At 45.4% G+C, this 16,526-nt stretch overlaps 1 protein-coding gene across 1 annotated transcript; it reads right to left on the reverse strand.

Annotated features, from left to right (window-relative positions):
- Nucleotides 1-1,202: 1,202 nt before the first annotated feature.
- SVOPL (SVOP like) lies at nucleotides 1,203-5,523 on the reverse strand. Its single transcript, XM_069964024.1, has 12 exons — nucleotides 5,452-5,523; nucleotides 5,157-5,281; nucleotides 4,837-4,900; nucleotides 4,460-4,585; nucleotides 4,255-4,383; nucleotides 3,781-3,854; nucleotides 3,078-3,265; nucleotides 2,818-2,929; nucleotides 2,640-2,721; nucleotides 2,355-2,444; nucleotides 1,454-1,567; nucleotides 1,203-1,296 (listed from the first exon to the last, which is right to left on the reverse strand). The coding sequence occupies exons 1-12, from the start codon at nucleotides 5,521-5,523 to the stop codon at nucleotides 1,285-1,287; spliced, it is 1,188 nt and encodes a 395-aa protein (XP_069820125.1). The 3' UTR covers nucleotides 1,203-1,284.
- Between the last annotated feature and the right edge of the window lie 11,003 nt (nucleotides 5,524-16,526).

A 16,526-nucleotide genomic window follows, 5' to 3' on the forward strand; every position in this document is an offset into this window, starting at 1 on the left:
GCCCTATTACACAGAACGATTATTGTGCAAAAATTTGAGCAATTTCACATTTTAGCAATAATCATTTTGTGTGTATCCAGGCAGCGATCAAACGACTCACGATAATTTGTTCTTATGCCGTTGATCGCATCTTTTGAGGTGACTATAAAACCATCACTAATTTGTTTGAAAATCTTTTGGTGCATGGGGGGGGGGGCAGCTGATAAGACAGTTTTATCAGTGCAGAATGTTACTGGGAGGAGCAGCAGAAGGGGCACATACTTATTGTAGGTGGTAATACAGCCTCGATACATCAGTCCCTCCTAGGACGTCACAGCAGCCGGTAGTGTCCCCTCATAGAGTTTCACTTTCTAGTGAACAGATTAGATAGAGCCTCCTGCAAATAAATCTTTGATGTATCAAGGTAAGTTCTCGTTTCCAGTCTCGTCTTATCATTCATTGACAGTTGCAGAGCTTTTCTTGGTACAGTGATAAATATTTCATGTTCAGGAGACTGTAAGCGCAAATCACATGCAGCAAATGGCCCATGGTTTTCTCATGGGCATGCATAGGGAGAAGTGCTGCTGACTGCGCTTCTCTCTGGGGATAGGACAGGTTCCATTTTAGATAAACCTTATCTCCTTAGCATAATCTGATATTCGACCCAGATGCTGTAATGCAAAGTAACAGTGATCCTAATCTAGTGTTAGATGAACTCACCACCAGGACTCTTTAGGTTGGGAGTGTTAGTCATGTAACAGCTGGGACAAAGCAACTTAGAACGGAACATTAATAAAGATCGGTCACTACAGCAGCTGCCAGATCAGCAGGAATTCAACTGGAAGTTCGGGTATCCATAGCTATGAACATGCTGTGGTGGGAATGTGTGCGACCTCCATTTTGTTCCTATGGGGGTTTGCGCACATTCGTAGCGACCGATACACAAACTTCCAGGTTCATCGTCAAATCGGTCATAGTGACCGCAAAGCTTTAATGGTTACGGTGGGAGGGTCACTTATGGATCCATCTATGAAGAATGGGGTGGGAGGGGGCAGTGTTACTTCCTAATGAAGGATATTTTGTGTTACTGTTCAGGACGTTTTCATTTAATTTATTCTCTGCCTCATTGCCGCCTGATCACGCACGGTCGGTCAGTCTGTGATTTTGTTTGAAAAGAAAAAAACCTGCTTTTTAAATGTTTTTTGAATTTTATTTTTCCTTCATAATGTTCGTCGGTATGACTAACACAGTGACAACTAACATCTACTCCTCACTTGTAATAAAATCTTCTCTTCTACGTCGGCCTCACTTGACTTGCTGGAGAGGAAAGAAATAAACTGGGTTAACATGGGGGATGTTAGCCAGAAATCATGGGGTAGGGATAAAAGGGACGAGCTGGTGCTTAAACCTAGCAACCAATCTAAGCAAGCAGAGCTGCAGTGTAAAGCATTGGGTACTACTAATACTATCTTACCTGTAGAGCTCGACCTTTGGTCTCTATGGGCAGCAGGAAAGCAGAAATTGCACAGACAAAACACACACTGGCAAAGAGGCAGAGACCACCGATGATGGAGGCGTCGAGCAGGACCTGACAGAATTTAAAACAAAAAATAATCTACATTTTTGCATTCATTGCTACTAAGTAATAGTTATCTGCATTGGATACCAATAGAGCCTGCAGCACTCTGACAATTAGATCCTCTCCATGTGGACATTAGATCCATGAGCACGCAGCATAAAAGACAGGTGTCAATCCACATTAGATGAAAAAAACAGTGATTTGGAGAGAGGTCTGGTCATCAGGGCTACGTGAGCCATGTCAGGATCTCAATGCCAGATTTGTGGGGGGGAAGGGGGTTGTAGCAGTGTGGTGACTATTAGGAATAGGTGCAATCGAGGTTAAAAAAAAAACTAAATTCAAGAAGGGCTCCAGTTGTCGGAAATAACACTTCATGGAAAAGGGACTAGAGGATGACAGGAATTATCTCAATGAACAGAATCTGATGGATTCAGATCGCTGTAGAGAAACATGGCCCGGTCAGATGGATCCAGATCTCTGTGGAGAAACATGGACAGTCAGCTGGATCCAGATCTTGAGTTTTCCTTCTTTGGCCTTTACAGTCCACAGTGTTTGATTCTATAGACATCTCAGGGACCACTTAGAATGGGTTGTACAAAAAATGCCAAGGCCTCCATCTATTGTGTAGAAAGAAGTGATCCTATGCATTTTCCGATAGTTCAGAAGAATGATGCTATCACCTAGTGGGATCTGTTCTATTGTGAATTGGTGCAGTTCTGAAATCTAAAGTAGGTCCAAAACTCTATTGGATGGGGTCTCTATTTAAGGGGACATCAGTTTAGTTATCATATCTTACTTGTGCTATAAATGGGGCGGCCATTGCTCCTATACGGCACAGTGAACCACTTGTCCCCATTCCGATCGCTCTCATTACGGTGGGATATACCTAAGGAAGAAAATAAGACAATGATGCACTGTTGCATCTCGTAATTAATCTCCATGACACCCATTTTCCCATGCCAGTGTTAGACTCCACCCCTTATAGGGCAGTGACACAGTGGTGACCATGACTAATGGGGCAGCGGTCATCGGGCAGTTACAGCTTCAATTTATTAAACCTTGCGTTATCTTTGTCACTCACCTCTGCAGTATAGATGTAGATGGTGTTAAAGTTTGCCGACACCAGAGCTCGAAGGCAGAAGAAAATCCCGATGAGTCCAGCCCTGGAGGAGAGAACAGAATTCACTCTTAGAACTTAAGATCCAGCAGATCCTCCCGCAGATCCTCCCCCAGAGTCAGAGCCTTTGTCTCCTCCTTACCGTGACATACAGATGTTGAGCAACAGGAAGAAGACCCCAGTAGTTGTCATGGTTATTCCGAGTGTCCATCGCCGGCCAATCCAATTAATGCCCAAAATGTTGAAAGGATTTACTAAAGGAGAAGAGATCATTGATCAAGCTGATCTAAACAAATGCACTGAACAGGAAATTTACCAAGAGCCAGGTCTCTACTACCCTCCCCCCAGTATGGGCATAGTCTTCTGTATTGATGGATTATGGATGATATAATAGATGCTCACAAGCGATTTCTCCCAGCGTGCTGATGATCAAGGTGTGGTAGTCAGAGGGGCTTAGCATGTTGCAGTAACAGGGGCCATCTCCCTTTTCCACCCCAACTGGAGCCTGACCTGTTCCACACAACATATTTTTCTCCAGTAGCTCCGTGCTGACCAGGATCGTGCCATAGTATGCAAAGGAGATTCCCAACCTGAGCAACAAAAAAAATTGGATTAACCCATTTAAGATGCTCCTTTAGAGAGTGGGTTCACCATAAGATTCAGCCTTCCTTAACATATACACATCGGCAAAATGGGATGCCAACCTACGTGCACATAAAGAAATGGTTTCCATCGACTTGAATGGCCAAATGATGTCAACTAGTGACTAATATTGGGTGATTTCCCACACGCTTTTGAATCTGGTTAAAGCAATCTGCAGATGATCCATTTGATGTCTTGGTTGCAGATTCTGTAGTTGACCGGTCTGCTGCACAATGGACACTGATGAAGCACAACAAACCCTATAGACTTTATTGGGATCCATCATTTCAGATTCCATAGTGAAAAACTGAGCCAGTCAGTTCCTTACATAACAAAAACCAACAGCTTTTCCTAGTTGTATGTGACAAAGAGGGCAGAATCCTAATGTGAACCTGGCATTAGTCCATATTCTGTCATCGGTAGAATTAGAACCTCCAGGCCAACACCAGATATAAAGCATTACCAGATGACCCAGATCTGCAACGACGTCCGCAAGTATTTTGGATCCAGAAGATCAAGAAATTTCCCTGTGCTTTCCTAGTAGAAGATCATACAGAAGATGTAGTCAGTATTCAATGCCAGAGACTTCAGAGCAGTAATCATTGCTCCATATACTTTCGAGCAAGATCTAATGTTTAGAATCTCTGCTGCCTCACATTGGCTGATATGCAAATAAAAATAAGCTTCCAGGTCAGCTTAGCTAACTAGCAGAATTTAGATTAGAGATGAGTGCAACTCGAGCACGCTTGAGCCAGTCCAAACCCGTACGTCTAAGCTGCCATAGGCTGTATCCATGTTTTTCTCGACTCCTTAGGGCTTCATCCAACTTCTTTACTAATCGGTAATCAAATGGCGAGACTTCCGTGCTCGGACGGACTTGAGCATTCTCGAGTTGAGCTCATCTCTAAGATTGCAGCTCTGGATGTGAGCGACTTACCGACACTTCTTCATGAATCATTCCCTCCGGCATTTGAGATTTATTGATTCTGGCGATTTTTCCCAGCGTCTTCATCGCTTCCTGTTTTTTCCCCACAGAGAGATGGAATCTTGCCGACTCGGGAATGAACTGTAAGAAAGAAAAAAAATCGAGTCGAAAAATGACCCCAAAACAATGGGAACTGGAAAAATATAAAGTCTCTTACTTTGAAAACGAGCATGAGGATGATGCCGGGGATGGATGCAAAACGTACGAGCCAGCGCCAGCCAAGGGTGGGGATGACCACTGATCCTAGACCAATGATCAGCAAGGAACCCGCCAGCCAGAAGAGCTGTAGGGACAAATCACCAGATGTAATCCTAATGGGTGTGTCGAAAGTCCATGTGTGTCCTGCTTCTCCCTCTTTAAAACCACTTTTTGGAATGTCCCTTTAACTGCTTACAGACATTTGACATAATATTGGGGAGGTGCTCTGGGGCTACAATGAATATAGGGGCAGTCATGTTATATCTTCTATATTCTTCTGACAGGTATAACATTGGTTCTGGTTCTAGAGGCGGGTGTCGCGGCTCCAGGTCATACCTGTGATAGCGGGAGCATGTAACCCCGGGAGTTCTTCGGCAAAAATTCAGTTTTGATGATGAGGCTGAAAAACAATATAGAATTTACAAAGAAACAGGATCTCCAGGATGTATCATTTCTGCCCACTATGTAATGGAGCTTAGTTAACACATCAGCCGTTTAAATAAGTGGGTGCAGCCTGACAACTGTTTGCCGATGTGAGAAAATGTGTGTCAGGAATTTTGAGGAGGGACTCGTGCATATGGATGAAAAAACGGAGAATTAAGAAAGTTCCCCCTTTAAGTGTTTCTCTGGCACAATAGATCGTGACTATTACTGACCCTTGTGCGTGACCCGCGACACCACACCCGACCATACACCGCAAGAAGACAAACCAGGCGTACGATGGTGAGAAGGAGGTGAGCAAAGAGAAGTACGCCCCCCACAGGAAGGAGATAAACAGGATCTGGAGGATGACAATAATTAGACATCAATGCGACCAACCAGTGACCAATTCAACATTTACCATCTCTGACTTGCGCATAACTATAATGTCTGTCCAGGGTCCTGGCCACACTGGAGGCTTATCTCCTGGGTGGAGGCCAGCACTACGGCTACAGCTTCACTAACACCAACCTTGAGACGTCCGTATCTGTCCGCCAGAAATCCAAGGAACACGCTGAAAATCATGTATCCGAAAAAAACCATCTGCAAGACAGGAACAATCACAGCTGTACTCCAGAGCTGCACTCACTAGTCTGGGGTCACTGTGTACATACATTGTGTGTACTTACCGTAGTGACCAGTGCCACCTGCCAGCTTTGTAGATGCCATTCACAGCGAATGGAGGAGGAGATGACAGCTATGAGCATGATCTCCATGGCTTCTGCGATCTGCGGGGAGATTACATACCTGGTCGTTACTTCTGGACTCTTCCATAACTTGGTGATAGGTCAGAGGTCAGACTATGGTGGGAGAAGGGGGATCAGAGTCTCTTCTCTTCTGGCCACTATCTTTGTTGATCATACTCACCCCAGTGCTCCCCATAATTAGAAATAACATAATATGGAACCGGCCAAATCCAATGGTCTCCACCGCGTCCTCCACTGAATACGTCTTGGGGCCTAAAGAAGAAGATATATGAGATAACTGCTGTGCCAGGACACCGCGCAACCATCCATAAAAAGATGGCGGATCATGGTCATGTGACCACTTGGGGTTATCAGTGATGCAAATAATGCAACCGGGCCGCCATACTTACTTTTCGAGGGTTCTGTGACGTCTGGCTCCATTTCCTCCATCTTTATGGTGCTCACATATTTAGTCATTTGAGGCTCCATCTTCTGTCATGTGACTCTGCGTTTTTCTTGGCTTGAAGCTGAGGAATAAAATAAGTTGTAACAGCAGAATAGTGAGTGCAGCTCTGGAGGCCACTGTGGTATAAGGATTAATGTGACACATTCTAATAAACATATAAGCTTTACATCCTGCGCTAATTTCCACGACTTACCTGCAGGTTCCTGATTGACAGCACTGTTATTACAAAATAAAAACGGATCAGTGGCGGGGGGATGGGAGGGGTACGTAATAACTGCTTATTATAACCACTCAAGGCTAAATCAGAGCAGCTAGAAAGGACCCATTGTGAAAACTGCTGCCACATAACAGGTGACAGGTGACAACAAATCCACAAACAGCAGGTACAGCTAATAGCAAATCCCCAGGAGACCCAGAGAATTATTACTGGGAAACTAAGTGACGTTATATATAACGAACATCACACCACGTCCATTTACACTAACAACTACTATAATACTGCTCCCTATATACAGGGATATAACTACTATAATACTGCTGCTATATACAGGGATATAACTACTATAATACTGCTCCTATATACAGGAATATACTACTATAATACTGCTCCTATATACAGGAATATAACTACTATAATACTGCTCCTATATACAGGAATATAACTACTATAATACTGCTCCTATATACAGGGATATAACTACTATAATACTGCCCCCTATATACAGGAACATAACTACTATAATACTGCTCCTATATACAAGAATATAACTACTATAATACTGCTCCTATATACAGGGATATAACTACTATAATACTGCTCCTATATACAGGAATATACTACTATAATACTGCCTCCTATATACAGGAATATAACTACTATAATACTGCCCCCTATATACAGGGATATAACTACTATAATACTGCTCCTATATACAGGGATATAACTACTATAATACTGCTCCTATATACAGGAATATACTACTATAATACTGCTCCTATATACAGGGATATACTACTATAATACTGCTCCTATATACAGGAATATAACTACTATAATACTGCTCCTATATACAGGGATATAACTACTATAATACTGCTCCTATATACAGGAATATACTACTATAATACTGCCTCCTATATACAGGAATATAACTACTATAATACTGCCCCCTATATACAGGGATATAACTACAATAATACTGCTCCTATATACAGGAATATACTACTATAATACTGCTCCTATATACAGGGATATAACTACCATAATACTGCTCCTATATACAGGAATATACTACTATAATACTGCTCCTATATACAAGAATATACTACTATAATACTGCTCCTATATACAGGAATATAACTACTATAATACTGCTCCTATATACAGGAATATAACTATAATACTGCTCCTATATACAGGAATATAACTACTATAATACTGCTCCTATATACAGGGATATAACTACTATAATACTGCTCCTATAGACAGGAATATAACTACTATAATACTGCTCCTATATACAGGGATATTACTACTATAATACTGCTCCTATATACAGGGATATACTACTATAATACTGCTCCTATATACAGGAATATAACTACTATTATACTGCTCCTATATACAGGAATATAACTATAATACTGCTCCTATATACAGGAATATAACTACTATAATACTGCCCCCTATATACAGGAATATAACTACTATAATACTGCCCCTATATACAGGGATATTACTACTATAATACTGCTCCTATATACAGGGATATACTACTATAATACTGCTCCTATATACAGGAATATAACTACTATAATACTGCCCCCTATATACAGGAATATAACTACTATAATACTGCCCCCTATATACAGGGATATAACTACTATAATACTGCTCCTATATACAGGGATATAACTACTATAATACTGCCCCCTATATACAGGAATATAACTACTATAATACTGCCCCCTATATACAGGAATATAACTAATATAATACTGCCCCCTATATACAGGAATATAACTACTATAATACTGCCCCCTATATACAGGAATATACTACTATAATACTGCTCCTATATACAGGGATATAACTACTATAATACTGCTCCTACAGTATATACAGGAATATAACTACTATAATACTGCTCCTATATACAGGAATATAACTATTATAATGCTGCTCCTATATACAGGAATATAACTACTATAATACTGCTCCTATATACAGGAATATAACTACTATAATACTGCTCCTATATACAGGAATATACAACTATAATACTGCTCCTATATACAGGAATATAACTACTATAATACTGCCCCCTATATACAGGAATATAACTACTATAATACTGCTCCTATATACAGGAATATAACTACTATAATACTGCTCCTATATACAGGGATATAACTACTATAATACTGCCCCTATATACAGGAATATAACTACTATAATACTGCTCCTATATACAGGAATATAACTACTATAATACTGCTCCTATATACAGGGATATAACTACTATAATACTGCCCCTTATATACAGGAATATACTACTATAATACTGCTCCTATATACAGGGATATAACTACTATAATACTGCTCCTATATACAGGAATATAACTACTATAATACTGCTCCTATATACAGGAATATAACTACTATAATACTGCTCCTATATACAGGAATATAACTACTATAATACTGCCCCCCCCCATTACAATAATATACTATAATACTGCCCCCTATGGATATATATGATTAGGTTGGTGGTTATGTCTCCTACCTGTGGCTCTGGCTTTGATACGCGGCTCTGATGTCGTCTCTCTCAGGAGTCTTGTGTGACGGGATCTCAGGTAGCTGCTCTCAGGCCACGCCCCCGGCTCAGGGACCATCACCTTAAAGGCAAATCACCGGTTAAATGAAACAAGTCACCCATATTTTTATTTGTAACCCCTGACGTCCATATACTCTGAATTTATCATAGTGTCAGGAGGGAGGGAAGGTCAGCGCCATATACTCTCAGATTAGTCACATCCCTCCACCCAGCAAAGGTTCTGGAATTAGGAATCTATTACTAATACCTATGCACCTTTATAACTTCAGATAATCTGAGGACCATGAGTGATAACATTCTGTCTGCTGCCACCACTAGGGGGAGCTAACTGCATACAGATATATAATTGGGCTCTATAGGAGGTGTGAATACCTGTATACAGTCAGTACCCTATATAGCCGAACCACACAATGACACGCTGAAACCAACTCCCAGCATGCCCTGACTGTCCCCATACACATTAGAGCAGTGTGCCCCCAACCTGTGGCTCTCCTTCTTTTGTAAAGTACCTGTGGCCATAGGGGGTTAATGGCCTTGTCTCTGCAGAGGGTTTGGAGCTTTGTTTTAGCGCAGGACATTGAGCAGCCACCTGCCACCATCTTCCCTCTCACGTGTCCGGGACAGATGGGAGTCGCCGCCTGCGGATGAACAATGGGGCGATTTATCCGGGAGATTCTATATTTTAATCCTCAGAAAGTGGCGCTTATTACATTACAGGACATTTATATAACCCAGAAGATCTGGCCCAGACGTCGTCTCCTCATCGCTGAGCTCACGGTGGTGTCAGATCCTCCGCGTATAACGTGACAAACACGTGAAATCCGACATCTGGATGCCGAGTCTGCAGCCGCCTCCGGTGTTATCATCCTGCGCACTATGTGTAGATCTGCTTCTAACTGGAAACTGTCGGGAAGCAGGGACCACAAAAAATTTACAATTCTACCCTCTCCACTTTCCCTGGCAAGAAAACTGACCCTACCCTCTCCCTATGCCATCCCTGACCTAACACTATCCCTAACCACAATACGGGTACATCACCCAGTGGGCTCAGTACGTAGGGCAATGCAAAAGAAAAAAACATGTCTGCCCTACCTTTCGAGGATACGAAGACGGTGACATCATCAGCGTACACCACCACTCTCCGGGGCTTCCAGTGCCTCTTGGCTCATCCCGACCCCTGCAAATAGTCCACAACCCGCCCTCCTAAGGAATGGGTCAATTAAGAACACGCACAACAGTGGGCTTAAGAGACAGACCTGCCAAACCCAACCTCGAAAGAGCGGCCAGACCAACCGTTCACCAGCGGGAAACTCTCTGCCCCCCTGCATACAAGATCTTAAGCCAATTAACAAAAGTATCTGGTAGGCCATATCTCAGAAGAACGGACCAGAGGTACTTGTGGTTCACCCGATCAAATGCTTTGGCCTGATCCACGGACAGCAAGTACCCCTTCCAAAGACCCGCACTACTCCGCTCCACTGCCTCCCTGACACTAAGGACAGCACTTAAGGTGCTTTGGCCTGGAACAGAGCAGTGCTGAGCCTCCGAAAGGAGCCGGGGTGCAAACTTCACCAGCCGATTAACTATAGGAGTAAATACGGTCCTTTTTGGAATTTGTAGGTATATTGATTAAACAGTGTTTGCCAGAATTTTCCTGTCCACATTGAGAAGAGCAATGGGCCTCCAATTCTCGAATCTTTACGCTTTGCCAGAAGAATCAGGGCTGACCTCCTCATTGACCTCAGCAGAGTGCCCGAGGAGAGAGACTTATTTAAGACCTTGGTCAAGTCCTTAAAGGTCATATACCACTCACACATTAAGCTATCTGGACCTGGCGATTTCTTTGGGGCAAGCCCTTCAATTCCCAACCTGACTTCTTACCTAATCTCTTCTGCCCAAAACATCAAGAGAGGGGTCTACCCCTGGCTGAGGAATGGTTTCAGCCAGGAAATCCGACATCACATTCCGATCTAGATCCTTCCTCCCCAAGAGGTGTAAGTAAAAGGATCTGACGATCTCCAGGAATCCTTGATCTGGACCAGTTCAGAAATCCAGTACTATCAACCAGTCCTGACACAATCTTACTACTCATTAACATCTTACAGTTTCTGTAGGGGTCGGGTGAGCGGTACTTCCCGAAATCCCTCTCAGAAACCAAAGATGTGTGCCTATCATACTGACACCTCATGAGCAAGGCTTTCACTCTGGAGATCTCCTCTCTACTATCTCCAGTCGAGACAAGATTCTCGATTTTCCTCCTCAGGCCCTGATACACACGATACTTATTCAGGGACCTGAGGCTTGAGAGCTGGTGGAAAATCCTTTGGATATGGCTCAGCCACAAGAGACCAGTGTGAAGGCCCAGGCCTCTACTCTCTCTTGACTTTTACTTGAGAGGCTAGATCTGTCAACCTGGTCTCCTGCAAAATAATAACATCGGCATTAATACGACCGAGGAAATCAAAGGCTGCAAATCTAATTGTATCAGACTTGCTGGTGCAGTTAATGGATGCCAGTCAATGGGGTGAGTGCCGCTGTCCTGGGTCATCGAGTTACTTACTTGTTTTCTTTCCACCTCCTTCTACATCAGAGAAGGATCCCTTAGATGGTTCCTTAGCCCGTTTTCCACCACCTGAGGCCACCTGACCCCCTGAGGAAACTGCCTCTGGAGGAGCAGGCTCAGCACCTCCTGGAGGTTCTTCTACCCTAGACACCCATCCCTCAAATTCTCTCTCTTTTCCCTTTTTTTGGGATGAGCAAGAAGTTGCCTTAGATGATTTAGGCATCTTCTTAGCCTGCTTCCCTCTGCCGCTCTTGCGTTTTTCCTCTTGGGATCTAGCTCCATCCTCATCCAGACTTTCATACTGTGAAGTACCCGAGGGATGGCTGTATCCTGTCTCTCTTTTTTTGCACAGTCTCCCCCACCATCCTTCACCAGCTCATAATTAGACCAGAAAAGTTCAAGCCCCTCCAGTCTTATAAAGCTCATGTCTAACGCAGAGGAGCCGTAGGGATGGATCGAGGCAAAGACGTCACTGGCCTTGAACCTCATCTGGAAGAGAAGCTCCACCACCTTCCCTCTCTGTGGGCACGCATCACTGCCCCTCCATACCAGACGCGCCACGTTCCTACGGCCCACCTCCTGCCCGGTTGTTGGAAGTGACCAGACCACTTCCCCATTGTTCTCTCGGAAGGCTCCTAGTCCATGTCTCTCTATTAAGAAGGACAGGTAGACCTCCCTCCCCTCTACATGGAGCGTTCTATCTCCTTTCCTAAGTGCCCCCAGAAGACGTTGTTGCAAGTGAACCTCCCCAGGGGGTGGAAGTGAAGATCTCCCTGGACCTCTGGCTGCTGTGACATATACTCAACTCTTAACCGCAGCCGGACCCGGCCCTGACTGACTAGTAACCACATTTCCAGAACATACCCCAGCACTATCTACCGTAACAATTGCACCCAAAGAGTTAACTTCACCATGTCTGGCATTTACACCACTCACATCCCTGTCATGCACACTACTACTACTCCCATCATTAACACCACTCCCTTCGGCAGCACACCATTCATAGCAGTGCTCCCCCCATCTGTCACCTCCATACACTCAGTAGCTGGGCTGGCCTTGTCCATCAGGGTGGTAGGTTTTATCAGAGTTTTGTAGTTTTTTCTTGTATCAGTTCCAGCAGTGATTTCTCAAGGTTCTCCGTGTCTATACTTACCTGTGTCTATACTTACCTGTGTCTATACTTACCGGTGAGAAGCTGATGATATTTACTACTACTAAGACTGTGAAAGGATTGACTGTGCATTGTCTGTTGTATCCAGAGACTATGTTACTTGTACTGCACTTGAGATCTACACCTGCACCATCTACACCTACATTACCTGCACCATCTACCCCTGCATCTTCTACACATGCATCTTCTACACATGCACCATCTACACCTGCACCAACTACACCTACATTACCTACACCTGCACATCTACACCTACATTACCTGCACCATGTACACCTGCATCTTCTACACCTGCACCAACTACACCTACATTACCTACACCTGCACCAACTACACCTGCACATCTACACCTACATTACCTACACCTGCACATCTACACCTACATTACCTACACCTGCACCATCTACACCTACATTACCTACACCTGCACCATCTACACCTACATTACCTACACTTGCACCATGTACACCTACATTACCTACATCTGCACCATCTACACCTACATTACCTGCACCTGCACCATGTACACCTACTCTATTACAGTCGTGAGTCGTGTCAGTGTATCCAGAGATGGGCGCTACCACTGCTGGCCATTGTGACAAGTGCTTTAACAGTACTGCAACATCTCACCCCAGCTCAGCATAACACCTAGCGTCCCCGGGTCACAACACTTAGCTTTCACAGCCTCCTCAGCCTTCATCTCTTCCTTCTCAGCACTACTACTCTCCCCATCTCCCACAGCATCACCCCCATCATCCGCTCTGCTGCTAAGGGATTACATAGTGGCAAAGCGGTCCTCATTTCATAATTTCTTCAGGAACTGCTGAAGAACTGCTGATTGCCCCCCTCCGGGATGGCCGCCCTCATCTCCTCTATACCTTCCGGAATGGTTCCCCTCCTCGCCTCTATCCCCTCCAGAATGGCCGCCCTCCTCTCCTCTATCCCTTATCTCCTCACATCTCCCCCAGTGACTCCTTAGGGCCTTTGTGATATCCCACTTTGGGTGTTGCTACTATTCCCACTCTTCGTAAAAGTCTGTACTTTTGTAGTCTTGTTGCTGCTACAGTATTACCAAAGATGACCACTAGATGTCACTGTATTGTATAACTGAAGTATGGAAGCTGCACGGCTGAAGTGTCTCAAATGGTTATTGTATGTGTGTACCAGATTCTGTGAGCCAGTAGGATCTTTCCTTTCTCCTGTCCCATCACCTCTTTCCTTTCCACTCTTCTGTTGCACTCTTTCTGTTGACTCCTTAGGGCCTCTCTCTCCTCACATCTCTCCTGGTGACTCCTTAGGGCCTCGCTCTCCTCGCATCTCCCCTGGTGACTCCTTAGGGCCTCTCTCTCCTCACATCTCTCCTGGTGACTCCTTAGGGTCTCGCTCTCCTCACATCTCCCCGGTGACTCCTTAGGGTCTCGCTCTCCTCCATCTCTCCTGGTGACTCCTTAGGGTCTCGCTCTCCTCACATCTCCCCAGTGACTCCTTAGGCTCTCGCTCTCCTCACATCTCCCCGGTGACTCCTTAGAACCTCGCTCTCCTTACATCTCCCCGGTGACTCCTTAGGGTCTCGCTCTCCTCACATCTCCCCGGTGACTCCTTAGAACCTCGCTCTCCTTACATCTCCCCAGTGACTCCTTAGGACCTCGCTCTCCTCGCATCTCCCCGGTGACTCATTAGGCCCTTAATCTTCCCACATTTCCCCCAGTGACTCCTTAGGGTCTCGCTCTCCTCACATCTCCCCGGGGACTCCTTAGGGCCTCGCTCTCCTCACATCTCCCCGGTGACTCCTTAGGGTCTCGCTCTCCTCCATCTCTCCTGGTGACTCCTTAGGGTCTCGCTCTCCTCACACCTCCCGTGGTGACTCCTTAGGTTCTCGCTCTCCTCACATCTCCTCGGTGACTCCTTAGGGCCTCGCTCTCCTCACATCTCCCCTGGTGACTCCTTAGGGTCTCGCTCTCCTCACATCTCCCCGGTGACTCCTTAGGACCTCGCTCTCCTCACATCTCCCCGGTGACTCCTTAGGACCTCGCTCTCCTCACATCTCCCCGGTGATTCATTAGGCCCTTAATCTTCCCACATTTCCCCCAGTGACTCCTTAGGGTCTCGCTCTCCCCATATCTCCCCGGTGACTCCTGGAAACCGCGGGAGCCTTCTTACCTGCAGGTTTCTTCCCATCACTGGAAGCCATTGCCAGGAGGCCAGGGGCCACATTGCTGTAACCCTTATTAGACCTCCTTAGCCCACTGGTCGGAGCACTAGGCCTGGTTCGGGAGGTGGAGGCCTAGGCTTCCCAGGGATCCAAGCTAAAAGCCTCTCCTAGAAGCCTGCCACACCCCCGGGGAAGGCAGGTGGAAAATCAGCCTCTCTCTCTTTCTGGAGCTCAGACACACCTAGACACACTGAGAGTGACACATCCTCCAGTCACCTGCAGAGCTGCACTCACTATTCTGCTGTTACATCATGTCTCATCCTCCAGAGCTGCACTCACTATTCTTTTTTTTAAATTCTTTATTTTCGGAAGAACACAAGGCGGCATGGCCACAGGCCACCTAGCCCCCATAAGAAAACAGACAATGAAGAGGTATCAGTAAACAACCCATCACAATCATGAGCATGCAATCTTCATAATACAATTGTTCCATGGAACCACACGGGCTAGCTGGCAGCCGCACCATCCCACCCCTGTCCCCCGGTAAATTATTCTATTTTATTGGGGAAAAAACATATGCCACCCACACTGTCGTGGCGGTGGTAGAGAAAAAGAGACAGCCAGTAGGGCCTGGCTAGAGGACACAGACATACTAACAAGACGGAACTGTACACACACAGACACAGAAGTAGATAAAGGAAGAAGGGAAAGAGGGACAGGAGGGGGGAGGGGTCAGTTGGGGGGGGGGAGGTAGGGAAGGGAAGATTGGGTAAAGGCCGAAATCGCCAGTCACTCGGGCTACCCAGCCTATCATACCTTGAGAGTTCAAGAGAATCGGACCATTCTACTGACCGCCCTCCGGGTCCCTCAGTAGAGCACGGTATTCTGGGGTATCCTTAAATGACATCCAGGCAAACCACGTGTTCCTAAATCTGTCATTGGAATTATGAAGGGAAGAAGTCATGTCCTCCATCAACATAAGATCGTTCACTTTTGACACCCATAGGGAGAGTGGAGGGACCGTCGTCTTTTTCCAATACAAGGGGATGCATGCTCTTGCTGCCATGATTAGGAATCTAAGAAGAGATTTCTTATATTTAGGGAGTGGAAGGGCACAGTGCTGAAGGAGGAATAGCGCCGGCGTGAGGTCCACAGTACTAGTAGTGACCTGTCGAATGACCCTCTTCACACCCTCCCAAAAAGGGGTGAGGAGGGAGCAGGACCAAAAGATATGGAGATGTGTTCCGTCCTCTGTGCCGCACCTCCAGCACACCGGCTCAACGTGTGGCCAGATGGCATGTAATCTGGTAGGTACCCTATACCATCGGGTCAGAATCTTGTACCCAGTTTCCTGAAAGCTGGAACAAATAGACGACTTGTGTGCAAGTTGAAGGATTTTCTCTTGTTGTGGTGGGGATAGAGATAAGTTTAGGTCTGCTTCCCACTTCAATAGGAAGTCTGGGGGAGGTTGATCAGGTGGTGACTGCAATGCGGCATAAGTTAGAGAAAGAGAGTGGTGCAAGGGGCCGACATCCAGACACAAGGCCTCAAAGTATGTTCTGGAGGTGCCATATGAGGAAGGAGAAGGTAATGTACGTAGGAAATGCCTCAATTGTGCAATCCTCCACTCGCCCAGCGGACTCGGTTCACAGTGTTCCCGTAACTCCCCCG

Source organism: Dendropsophus ebraccatus, chromosome 1 (genome assembly GCF_027789765.1).
Source record: "Dendropsophus ebraccatus isolate aDenEbr1 chromosome 1, aDenEbr1.pat, whole genome shotgun sequence".
In the NCBI taxonomy this organism is placed as follows: Eukaryota; Metazoa; Chordata; class Amphibia; order Anura; family Hylidae; genus Dendropsophus; species Dendropsophus ebraccatus.